The 12,181-nt window shown below is 40.8% G+C and overlaps 2 protein-coding genes across 4 annotated transcripts; one reads left to right on the top strand and one right to left on the bottom strand.

Moving 5' to 3' along the window:
- Nucleotides 1-1,012: 1,012 nt before the first annotated feature.
- On the bottom strand, nucleotides 1,013-5,172 carry c1h1orf127 (chromosome 1 C1orf127 homolog). Its single transcript, XM_047603749.1, has 8 exons — nucleotides 5,100-5,172; nucleotides 4,890-5,014; nucleotides 4,670-4,813; nucleotides 4,314-4,451; nucleotides 4,135-4,219; nucleotides 2,472-2,653; nucleotides 2,212-2,329; nucleotides 1,013-1,488 (listed from the first exon to the last, which is right to left on the bottom strand). Exons 1-8 carry the CDS (start codon nucleotides 5,170-5,172, stop codon nucleotides 1,013-1,015), a joined length of 1,341 nt encoding a protein of 446 aa, XP_047459705.1.
- A 1,244-nt stretch (nucleotides 5,173-6,416) lies between these two features.
- Nucleotides 6,417-11,627, top strand: tardbpa (TAR DNA binding protein a). Of its 3 annotated transcripts, XR_007113923.1 has the most exons (7): nucleotides 6,428-7,168; nucleotides 7,824-7,987; nucleotides 8,091-8,231; nucleotides 8,399-8,569; nucleotides 9,157-9,241; nucleotides 10,063-10,212; nucleotides 11,019-11,627. XR_007113923.1 is itself a non-coding variant. In XM_047601964.1 (6 exons), the coding sequence occupies exons 2-6, from the start codon at nucleotides 6,928-6,930 to the stop codon at nucleotides 9,628-9,630; spliced, it is 1,191 nt and encodes a 396-aa protein (XP_047457920.1). In that variant the 5' UTR covers nucleotides 6,417-6,451; nucleotides 6,799-6,927; the 3' UTR covers nucleotides 9,631-11,627. The 3 variants fall into 3 exon arrangements, 2 of the variants coding, with proteins under 2 accessions (XP_047457920.1, XP_047457928.1); XM_047601964.1 differs by having other exon boundaries at nucleotides 6,417-6,451; nucleotides 6,799-7,168; nucleotides 9,157-11,627; XM_047601972.1 differs by having other exon boundaries at nucleotides 9,157-9,673; nucleotides 10,063-11,627.
- Nucleotides 11,628-12,181: the final 554 nt, after the last annotated feature.

The raw sequence follows: 12,181 nt of genomic DNA, 5'->3' as shown, positions 1-12,181 counted from the left end.
CACAGCCCATTGTATATGATGCATGTAACTGCGTAACACTGCACTGTTATCATTTACAGATGCTTTGGTGCATATCGGTAGGTCACAATAACAAAGGTGAAAAAAGATAAGGGTGGAAACATCACCAGACATCTTGTTTGTTTATCTTATTTTACTTTTTCAGATTCCGCTTTCTTGTGTCCGTCATTCTGCACTGAACACGTGAAAGATATTAATATTTAGAGCAGCTGAATGACTGCGCAGGCAAAGATGATGAGTTGAACTCTCTTTTCTGCAACACTGCAAGATTTCACGCTGTTGTTTTACGGATAAAATAACCGTTAAAGAAGATTTGAACGAAAAGCATCTGACACGGAATAAAAGAATATTCATTACAAAAACATGTAAGACTGGTTAATTTGTAAAAGACCATCTGGAGGCCGGATGCAGCACATCAAGAGACTTCTTCTTTTGAAAACACGATCAACAGTGCCCTCTCCTGTTAGCAGAGAATACTGCAACAAAAACGCACAAAGCGGTGCACCTGGAGTGTTGAAGATGATGTTCAGGCAGATTTGTTTTTGTCAGAATCTCTTTCAAGACGCAAATTTAGCCAAGAAACGTAAAACCTCTGAGAACGACGTTCCGATGACGTCGATTCTTCGCTGTGAGTTTTGGGAAACACGAGGTGCCACTGAGAGGTGGCATCAGGCCGCGACAACTGCAGGGTCTTTTCTTCATCAGCCTGTTGTGCTGCTCGGAAAGAGACATGTTTATTTAACGCCTGCCTTGTCTGCGTCTGGATAATGTTCACCCTCGGGCTACGGCTGGCAGTGGTCTGCCCGTAGCTCTGCTTGTATAATCATCCTTCACCGACCACTGCGTCACCTTCCAAACAGACATACAGAGTGTGGCACTGACGAGAATTCAAACAAAAGAATTAGAAGGACTTAAAGCATATTGAAACTGGAGTTTAAATTGAGGCAGAAAACACAAAGATATGCATATAGGACATGTTTTCCTGGAGAATTTTCTAATTCCTCCAAATCCACTGGTCTTTATTTCCTCTGGCCGTGCTCACTTCCCTGTGTTCTTGTTCAGGTGGATCCACTGTAGTAAATGGTGCTTCAACTGTGGCGTTCAACTCAAGGAATTCTGCCGAGCTATTGGCTGTTGCATGCAAAAGATCCAAAAAGCTTGCCTCAGTTGCACTGAGGGAGGTTTTGTTTTCAAACCCCGAAGACGGATTTCCGCTCCGACGGCTTGAGCTGACGTCAGTGCGGGAGTTCGCGGCGCCCGTGTGAGAGGAGTCAGTTGTGGACAAAAAACCTGCAGCCTCCTCTTTGAGCGGATCCCTCCCGTTTAGTTTTGCCACAGAGACAAAGGAGGGGCCTTCTGTGGTTACACCCTCGTGAACGGCGCTGCCGAGCGCGGACAGGCCTGTGACGACTGGACCGGGAGAAGATGTGGCGATGCGCGACGCTGCGTCTGGAGGCCCAGCTGAGGAGGCTTTGACAATAAAGATAAAATCAGTCAACAAAAGACATATTTTATTTACGGACTTAGCTGTTTTTTACATGATAACACACACAAAGCACATTTACTCAAGAACCTTACTTAAGTACAGCTTTGAGGTACTTGTACCTGACTTCAGTGTTTACATTTTAAGCTGCTTAACTTCTTCTATTCCGCCATATTTCACTGGGAAATACCCCACTACATTTATTTGACAGCTTTAGTTACTTCCAAGATGAAGATTGTACTTAGACTTTATTGGCCCTCAAGGGAAATCGCAGTAGCTCAGTTGCACATCAGTACCAAATTTACATCAATTAAAATCTGTTTTACGAGTATTGTTAGGACTGATTCTGAAACTGCTTCTAAAGAACGTTAAAGTCGCACACGGCAAAAGCCAAACAAAACGAAGCCGAGCATGTTACGTTAAAGCTAAAAATGCCAGAAACAAAAATAAAAGCAAGAAAAACATCAAAAATCTTTACGCAAGATATGAGATGTATTTTGTGGTTTATCGATGCCATTTAAACCTACTTAGTCTCACTTTAAACTGCATGGAAGGGGCTAAAGTCAAAACATTAAGTGACTCACAGAGCAACAAACAGAAAGCGCCTAACGCGACTATGGTAAAATGCCTTTGAATGACTGGTGGTTAAAATAACATCCTGTAATTAATCACCTCTTTAGTTTTACTGTGTTTACTAGAAGCACGCTCACCTATGCATGGCAGTGTGTTCTCCATGGTCCAGTGCATTGTATGAATAGCCTCTTTGAAGGTGAGCTCCACATCCACCCTGTAGAACGGCTGCAGGAGCCGCTCACTGTCGACGCAGGCCTGCAAAACAAACACGGTTTCGATGTGTCACTTTGAAATTAATGGGTACTATGGGAGAAAGAAAAAAAAAAAGGAAGATGCACACGGTACTTCTGGATGACATGACAAGTACTACCTGTTGTACTCATCTCGCCGCACTAACCTTGGTCTGGAGTATTTGGCTGGTGGGGATGGTCAGGGCCACAAAGTCACTCGTCTCGTCCATGGTGAAATTATCCGTCTGGTTGACAGACACATCGCTGACTGTTAAGGGTTCACTGTGATGGCTGCCCCGCTTGGTCAAACCCATGCGCCGTTTGAAAATGTGCAGCACGGTCTGGTCTGCTGCAGATGTAGTCACTGAAAAAAAAAAAATCTATTTTTTATTCTACTATACCACAACCCCAAGTGGGGCTGGGCTCCCTCCTAAGTGTAACAAAATAAATCTGTGAGGGACGAGTTTGAATTCTTCCACACACATTTGAACTCGACTTTTATAGCACAATAATTCAATTCAATCTCTTTGGATCTCTTTTTTTAAATGGAACCATCTGAGAAATTTAGACGATCCCTCATCACAAGCCTCTCTTTCTTAAAGGATCTCAAGCCAAAATGACTGGGAGGAGTAGGAGTAGCATAGTAGGAGTAGAATAAAATAATAACACTTAATTAGGAGGATAGCATGAGGATTAGCTGCAGAAAGTAACTATATATATTTTATTCTAGTTTCTAACACCTCACTATATTTTACATTGGACTTCATTCATTTAGAGTGTGCATTAAAACACAAACGACAAAATACGCAGATTCCACAACTAATCCCAATAAAACATTTTATCCATAACCTCTTATACAAACATTTCTATTATAGTAGTTTGCTAAACTAATGCCTCACTATATGTCAGGAGGACTGATTACACATTAGACTAGAATGAAGGGGATTGGGACCTCTTAAAGCAGCAGTTTAAACACAAAGAGATTTAAGAATTATTGTGCTACACAAAACCAACAAAAAAGAAATGAGCCAATTGTATAGTAGGAGAAGGAGAACTTGTAAAAAACATTATGATGATGTCTTTATCGCTTAATAATAATGATAAAAAAGACTAGATATCAACTAAACCACCTTCTAATTTGCTAAACAATAACAAAATGAGCTTATTCAGAATTTGTTTTCACTGTGCTCTTTTTGTTAAGTTGAGATATTCATGACAGATATTTCTGTTTTGGCAATATATCAAATTTTTATATGGAAAACAACTAATTCTCCTCTTTCTTAATTATTTAATATAAAGTAGTGTGTGAGTCAAGTGTGCATTTATCACATGTCAACAGTGTTACTCCAGTATATTTATAAATAACTTTAAATTTCAATTCACTCAGGTGTATATATAATATTTAGAAGAATCTTTCCTTAAAAATGTGGCGATGTTTTTATAGGTGGCCATGTTGATTTTAGGCCTGAAAACAGCCAAAATGTCAATGATGATACTTGTCAACTACGTTAAACTCAAAAAGTCCCACAATTGCATATTGACCCAGTGTTATTGTCTCATGATCAAAACAGATTTATCATGTGACACTAAGGACTAAGTCTGACTGGACTTAACTATTTTACTACTGCGACCAAATGAAAACATGCAGAAATCACGTATTTGGACACGTTGCTGTGTAAATCCCTGCACTTTAAGTAGAGATGCATATAGGATGTTTGTATATGTATATGAGATGTAATTATACTGTTGCAGTGACAAACCACCTAGTGTTACTTCCTCTGCCATATGAAAACATGTCAAAGCCACAGAAGTTTTCTGCTTGTTACCGACCTTTCGGGCACGTGGCTTCCATACTGTAGGCATACTGACCCCTGACCAGCTTTAAGGCCAAAAATTCCCCTTCGTTTTCCATTATCTGTATTAACCAAACAAAACTGTAATTTAGTGAACTTCTGCTGTAATATAGCTAATAGTCACCAGGTGGCAGAATGCCGTGTGAAGACTCTTACTTGGACGGGACTTAAAATCTCCTTTCTCCTGCCTTGAACTGTAATATCCTCTCCGGTCATCTCGATGTTCATCTGGATCAGGCTGGCATCATCCAGCGCCACAATAAGATGGTCACTCAGACACAGAGACCAATTCAGCTGCGGAGCAAACATCACAAACAAACTCACATTCTCTCTCATCCACACACATCCACAGCGAGTATGTATCTGTGCAGATTTAGAAGGTAATCAGTTACTACCTCATTATCCCAGTTTCCATGGGGAACTTGTCTGATCACCTGCAGACACACACACACACGTGAGCACTTCAACCAGTAACGTTGATTAAAATACAGATGAAAACAGTCAGCACTTACCTGAATATAATCGGGGTCACACTGGATTTTCTCTCTGCTCTGAAGTACTGAAGCCACGGGACACTTCATCATCAAACTGTGAGGTCGTCCTCCGAATCGAGTTATCCTCTCCGTCAGATTCAGCGTCAGGACATTGAAGCCGTGCTGAAGAGACAGCCGAGGGTGCACAGGTCAAATGCTGCCACTTTTTACTTTACGGACTTGAAAGGTCGACATATACCTGTTGCCGGACGAAACATCCGTTGAAGCTGACTCTAAAAATTATGTTTTTGTCCAGGTTTTTGTGCAGAGAGAATCCACAGGCAGACAGCTGGAGATTCAGCTGATCCAGAGATGTAAGGCTGACTTGGAAAATAAGTGATTCAGGACAAGATGGGAGTAGTTTTTATCTCAGATGTGTGTGTGATTTAGTGGGGGAGAGAATAATTACCTCGCATGCGCAGAGCCTCGGACAGCCAGACTCGGATCCCTTCGATTCTTGCGCTGTGGATCCACATCTCCATGTATTCAGAAAAACAGGCCACGTCTTCTGAGAATGTAGGAATATTTTTTATCACAGTGTCAACGTGAAAGCAAGTGTTAACTGCAAAGTCACCACGAAATAAGTAAAATTTTACCTGTTATTGTTGACATTGGAGTGTCTTTCTTCTGGATGCCAAACACGTTGCTCGGGATAAGACACTGCAAAGCACTGTAGAAATAAAACAATGAATTGAACTTATATTTGACACATGGTGAATAGTCAGGATTTTACCAGACTTTGTAACTCACATTGTAAGAGTGAGAAATCTGACGTGATCCATGATGAACTGGTGCAAACTTAAGTGAGTAGTGGGGCTTCACAGATCCTTTTTTGTAGTGGTGGTTGGGGGAGGTTAAAAACAGGTGTGTTTACCTTGACATGTAAAAGGTAAGTGTCAAAACAGTCACAAAGAATGATCTCTGTATGTAACAAGGATGAAAACAAGGATCTAAAGCAGCATGCAGGCTAACAATGTTTCCTTGATGATCCATCATGTGTTATTTAAATTCTTTAAAATAACCTATATAAGATGTGTAGTATGGATTTCTTACAGTATGCATTGTTTTGTGCACTTGCTTTCCAAAAATAGGCACAGAAGTGAAAATGAATACATTTGAATGTATCAGCTGTGCACTAAATCTTATATAGAACTACAAATCACAGGTTCCAAAATGAAAACACAGTTGAATCAACAGCTCTCTCAGTTGTTTTAAACTAAGGTTGAATATCATCAGTTCCATGAAGATAAGATTTGATGCAGAACTGTTATATTACAATACATTTATTTTCACTAACATGCTTAATGAACTGAAGAATTCATCCCACAATGTTTGATGTCTTTTTTTTTTTTTTTTAACTCTATTTGATGTTTTTTACAGGCTATTGCACCTTGGATAGTAGATGTTTCATCGATAACTATTTCCATGTTGTTGTTCATCTCTTTTGGGCACCTTTTGTTTGAGGTTTTAAGGTGAATCCTTATGGTTTCAATTAAAGGGGGAAACTCACCAACTTTAAACTTTGCATTGTGAACGGTCGTGTAACACAGTGAGATCCGTAAGACAATCCATACGTGTTTTTTGTGAGTTTTATGAAAAATAAACAGACATTTAATGGTCTCAAGTCAAACTGACAATTAAATGTTTTTAATTCTACACGTTGGCATCCCTCCAGAAAGTGAACAGTGGACCCGCCCAACTCGATGGCGTCATCTTGACAAGGTGAGCAGCCATTTTGTTTGCTAGCTTGAGGTTACAGAGGTAAGCCTTGCTCACTCTTGGCAATTTCGAGCTTAAATTTCACAAATACAAGATAAGTTGTCGGTGTTGTTGTTTACGTCTAAGTATAGAGCACACGTCTGCGGACACTGCGAGGACTTGTTCATTTGTTGACAGTAAAAACATCGCTAAACTGAATGCTCATTCATTTGTCGAGCTGTCCTGAGTTTGCTAGCTCATTAGCTAGCTGGCTAACTTGTTTACGCGTGCTGTTTAGTGGTAAAGAAAACATCCAGCTTTCATGGTCGCCGGCTATTAAATTATACACGGTTGTGGAGTGAGTTTGTGACGCACGTTATCTGCCCTTGTATTACACCTGCTTCGTCCAGCAAAAACAACCAGAAGTAAAACTTCAGCCTGCCTCGACACACTACAAACTCGTGCGCACCATCCCGGTGTTTACTAATAACTTGAGCTGCATCAGCTGATTCCACTTGGACTCAGCCATCCTGGATACCATGTCGGAGCTGTACATTAGGGTGGCTGAGGATGAAAGCGAAGAGCCCATGGAGATTCCCTCAGAAGACGACGGCACGGTTCTGCTGTCGTCGGTAGCAGCCCAGTTTCCAGGCGCCTGCGGGCTACGGTACCGAAACCCCGAGTCCCAGTGCATGAGGGGAGTCCGGCTTGTGGAGGGTGTCCTGCACGCACCCGAGAACGACTGGGGAAACCTGGTCTATGTCGTCAATTACCCTAAAGGTGAGGCAGGTGTTCGTTCAATGCAATTTGTCATTTGTATATGAACAGGTGTCATAAACTCTCTTAGGCTTATGGAAGAAGTTTCAGTACCATCTAAACCCTATAAGTCAGTTTTGTGTCATTTTAAGTGTTTGAAGCCTAACCTCATTAATATAGATACCAAGTCAAAGTAGCAGGGACAGCATTTGTGTCAACATCCTCAAAATAAAACCAAAAAGAACATGTAAATTAATTGATTCAGCACCTCTGCAGGGCTTGGGTGCATTTTGCATCCATGATAGGTGTTATGTCATCATTAAACTGGATATAGACTGTGTTTTTGGTCTCACACTGTAGTTCAAAAGGAAAAGTAAATGAAAATGCTGTGTCATGCAAATTTCCAATGGACCTTTCAGGCCATTGCAACGTGGATTCCTCGTTTCACTTTTTGTAAATGAATGAAGAAAAATTCTTGCAGGAAGATCCCAAAAATCTTGCAAACTGTGCAAAGTTATCTAATAGAAATCTTTAATAATAATATCACTTCTGTGGGTGGGTGTTTCTTTTCGATAGCTAAGCATCCAGAGTGTCAGTTTGGTGCATGGCTTAATTTTAAACACGTTTGTGTTCATCTGTGTTGAACTTATTCAAGACTTAATCTATTTATTCTTCACAGATAACAAAAGGAAGATGGAGGAAATAGACGCTGCATCAGCTGTGAAAATTAAAAGGGGCTTTCAGAAGACGTCAGACCTCATTGTCCTCGGCTTACCGTGGAAAACTACAGAACAAGACCTGAAAGATTATTTCAGCACCTTTGGGGAGGTCATCATGGTGCAGGTAGCGATGAATATTTTTTCGTCGTAATGTCTTGACGAGGTTCAGAAGAAAATATGTATCTGATATTTTGAATTGGTAATAAAGCCTTCTCGCTTCCCTCCAGGTGAAGAGAGACGCTAAAACTGGTAACTCTAAAGGTTTCGGGTTTGTTCGGTTCACTGAGTATGAGACACAAACCAAAGTCATCGCTCAGAGACACATGATTGATGGCCGGTGGTGTGACTGCAAACTTCCCAACTCAAAGGTATGTTGGCCACAAAGTTTCATGCTGAATAATGTCAATGACTTCCTGGTATGCAATGTATATATTTAGCTCTTATTTGTATTTTATTTTAATTGTATTTTACATCTCTAAATATAATTTAAGAATGAACGTAGATCATGTAAAATCCTGGCTCTGTGTCCTCTCAGGCTTGCCCAGATGAGCCCACGCGGAGCCGTAAAATCTTTGTTGGCCGCTGCACAGAGGACATGACAACTGATGAACTGAGGCAGTACTTCATGCAGTACGGCGAAGTCACTGACGTCTTCATCCCCAAACCTTTTCGGGCGTTTGCGTTTGTCACATTTGCTGATGACCAGGTGAGAGTCAACAACACAACCGGAGTATTTATAGGAATAGGTGGCATGGTTTCTGCTTAATAATAATGTGTTAACCGTGTGAAAACACTCTTGAGAACCACAAGTAAAACGTAGTAAAATATAAGTAAAAATCTAAAATAAAGCAAAAATGTAGAAAGTTTGCATATAAACAAATGTACAGGAAATAGAAGTAAATATATGTTATATATGTAGGAATAACAAGATTCAAGAACACTTCATTGATCCAAGAGTCCCGAGATAAGAAGGAACATATATGTACCTGACATAGACATAAGAATAAGAATAAAATGAGAATGAGGTAGTAAAGAATTACAAAAAATGTAAAGTCTAAGTTACATGAGATTTACAACCAAGATATACAAGAACAATTAATAAGGTGCACTAATGTGCATTGACATTAATAATATAGAGTTGTCTGTTACAGAAAATAAAGCAACTATTCACCGTACAAATATGACTCATTCATGCGTCACTTCATGAGTAGCAGATATAATGTATCTGTAACATTAGAAAAATAAGTGAACAGAAAAGGCCAGTGCTAATACCCTTCATTGCTTCTTTCTCAGGTTGCTCAAGCCCTATGTGGAGAGGACCTGATCATCAAGGGTGTCAGCGTGCACATCTCCAATGCTGAGCCCAAACACAATAATAGTAGGCAAATGATGGATAGAGGGCGGTTTGGGGCTGGTGGGTTCAGTCAGGGCTATGGCAGTAATCGTGGTGGGCTAGGCAGCGGTAGCGGCGGGGTTAACTTTGGGGCTCTTGGCCTTAATCCGGCTATGGTGGCTGCTGCCCAGGCAGCGCTGCAGAGCAGTTGGGGAATGATGGGCATGCTGGCAAACCAGCAGGGTCTGACCACAACGGCAGGCACAGCCACTACAACCCGAGACCAGACCTATAGTTCTGCCAGCACCAGTTACAGCAGCCCCAGCTCAGCTAGCCTCGGCTGGGCGGCTGGCGCTAACGCCCCCTCCAGCAGTGGCTTCAGCTCCGGCTTTGGCACGTCAATGGAGACAAAGTCTTCTAGTTGGGGGATGTAGGTAGCTGTGTGCTGACCTTTTCTGTTGCTATTAGGCTAATCTGGTAAGTATACCAACAGGGGGAAATTGCTTATACCTTATGTTATTTAAAAAAATAAATACACTGCCTTTTATTTTGGTTAAGAGAAAATTTATACTTGTGCGTGACTTAATTATGCAGTCATGCACTGAATGGGTGAAAGTTTTAGTTTTGTTAGTGGGAATACCACGCTACCTTATTTTGTTTTATTTAAAAAAAAACGTTCCACAAAGATGGCCGTGCATGCAAGATATTTAGTATTTATGAACATGCACGAGTATCTCGAGAGCCCCCACTACAGCCCCTTGTAAACGGGCTTTATATAGTTACATATATATGTATGCATTTGATTGTATCGTTTTGTTTTTGTTTGACATCTTTTGGAAACGCCTTCATGAAAATCTCTTCTGCAGTTCACCAACACTTTCCCCATTTCCCGGGAGGAAGCGCCGCATTGGCAGCAATGTTCGGCAGATCTCAGTATCAATACCCCTCCTCCTCCCATGTGTAAATGCTTTGTCATCCAAGAACACAGCTTCACTCCGCATATACTGTGTTAGACGGTGGGTGTTGTCTTTTTTTCCTCTCCCCTTTTTTTTGGGATGTAGAAATTTTGTCTGCTCTTGTCGCTTTCTCGAGATCGATGAGTGGGGGCTTGGTGTTGGACCGAGTGAGAGTGAGCGAACGGGAGAGCAAAATGAAAGGAAGCAAGTGTGAGAAGGACTGCTTGTGCGAAGTATTTTTTTTTTTTTTTTTTCCTTTTAAAGAGACAAATGCCTGCGAGAGTTGAGAAGAACCTGTGGCTTTGTGCGAATGTGAGCGGAAGAAGCAAGTACGAGTGTGTTCCCAGTGGCCATCACAAAAGGACACTTATTGCGTCTCGAGATCCCTAAGGTCTCTGCTCTCTCATCGTTTTCTATCAACATTAATACTTTAAAATCACAGTGAAATGTCAAGTGCTATGAGTATTTGTATCCTTTCGTAGCTTGCTGTCTGATTCGATGTGAATGCTGCGTCTGGCTGTGTGCTTTATTTTTCTCCTTGTTACCACCCTCTTTGTGTGAAAATGTGACTTTGTGCTAGTGAAGTCTGTGTGGGTGGGCAGTGGGGGGTGGGTGGGGGGGGGGGGGGGTCACTGAAAGCGTGTTGCCGTTTGCAAGTGGGTTCAGAGGTTGATGTGGTGAATGTTTGACAAGTTCCCATTGGAAGACTGAGTTTGAAGTGGTTACGAATGCATTTTCTATGTTTTGTGAATCAAAGGGAAGTCTGAAATAAAACTGAATTTGACTAGGTATAATACCCTGTTGACAGTGACTTATTTTTAACTTTACATTAATGGACCTGCCAACACTTTAATTCACATGTATAGGCACCTCGGACATGGAAATCCCAGGTTTTCGTCTGAATCCAGGTTGGAGTCAGTTACGAGGAAGGTGAAGCCTTTGTTGGGTGAGCCGGTGCAAACCACAGTGGAATTGCTGCTGCACGACTGCCTTAATCCTGAAAAGGATCTTCTGCAGGTCACTAGCCACAGAAACCTTGGACCATCTGAAAAACAAAAAAAAGAAATTTAGAGCGGACCATACTCGATCACAATCTGATGAGGTATTTGTGTTTATACCCACAGATGTCACAGTTAGGACCAAAGTCACACCTAGTGTTCACATCTACGTCCTCCACCAAATCTTGCCTTTTTGAAAACATTCACTTCTGTCAGTAAATGCTTTATTTTTCTACCTCTTAACAGAAACTTCTAACTTAAAGTATTTACTAGATTTTTCAGTGTGGTCAAAAGAAATATCAAATATGGCAGGAAGTGTTGTTGTTTCTCTTGATTGTAAAGTGTGTGAAATGTATGCGCTTACTGATTTTCAATGGGACTTTAACAACTGATTTGAACATGCCAGCAGGAACTCACACCGTTTATGTACTGAAGTATCAGTATTGTGTTGTAAAATAAAAAGTTTGGAGTTTTTAATCAGCTGTGGTCTCTCAATGTAGATAAGTGTAGATTCAAATGTTTTTTTTCCTCTCCTGCTCCACTTCCAGCTGCATTTGTGTTTTGACTGGGTAGTGTGTGTAGTTTCAGTGTTCTGCCTGATGGTGGTGCTATTGTGCTAGTTTAATTTACTGCGACTGTGAAGTCTCGTTTTACTGAAATCTGATCCTAACAACGTTTTGTTTGTACCTCATGAATCAATTTAAAACGAGAAGCTTGTGCGTTTCTTGTTGTTCCATCTAACCTGTTTCTGAAAGGTTATTTTTGGCATAAAAATATAAATTTTATTCCAAAAATAATGACAAAGGATTCAAAAAGGACCTTCAGATTATTTTCTGTAACACTAAACTTCAAGTTTAAATTAATGTGGTGGTTCTGAAATCTCATTTAAGGCCATGGGGGTAATTAATTACCTGCATGGTCAAAACAAAAACTAGTTTAATTCAAGTTTGCTGCCATTATAACTGGAACACTGTGAATTGATAGGTGCTTCTCCCAGTGTTAGCAGGTTAAGAAGGTCTTCATTCGAGGAA

The sequence above is a fragment of the Mugil cephalus genome, chromosome 1, assembly GCF_022458985.1.
Source record: "Mugil cephalus isolate CIBA_MC_2020 chromosome 1, CIBA_Mcephalus_1.1, whole genome shotgun sequence".
NCBI lineage: Eukaryota > Metazoa > Chordata > Actinopteri > Mugiliformes > Mugilidae > Mugil > Mugil cephalus.
The sequence above is the reverse complement of the archived record's forward strand: the minus strand, read 5'-3'. Positions and strand labels throughout refer to the sequence as shown.

Bases quoted from the DNA above. Each gene is read 5' to 3' on its own strand.
- c1h1orf127 (XM_047603749.1), bottom strand. From the start codon at position 5,172: ATGGAGATGTGGATCCACAGCGCAAGAATCGAAGGGATCCGAGTCTGG. The intron at 4,814-4,889 runs GTATATGTCGAC...CTGTCTCTTCAG, and splicing joins GATGTTTCGTCCGGCAACAG to CACGGCTTCAATGTCCTGAC. The intron at 1,489-2,211 runs GTGAGCGTGCTT...TTATTGTCAAAG, and splicing joins GAACACACTGCCATGCATAG to CCTCCTCAGCTGGGCCTCCA.
- tardbpa (XM_047601964.1), top strand. From the start codon at position 6,928: ATGTCGGAGCTGTACATTAGGGTGGCTGAGGATGAAAGCGAAGAGCCC. The intron at 8,232-8,398 runs GTATGTTGGCCA...GTGTCCTCTCAG, and splicing joins GCAAACTTCCCAACTCAAAG to GCTTGCCCAGATGAGCCCAC. The intron at 8,570-9,156 runs GTGAGAGTCAAC...CTTCTTTCTCAG, and splicing joins TCACATTTGCTGATGACCAG to GTTGCTCAAGCCCTATGTGG.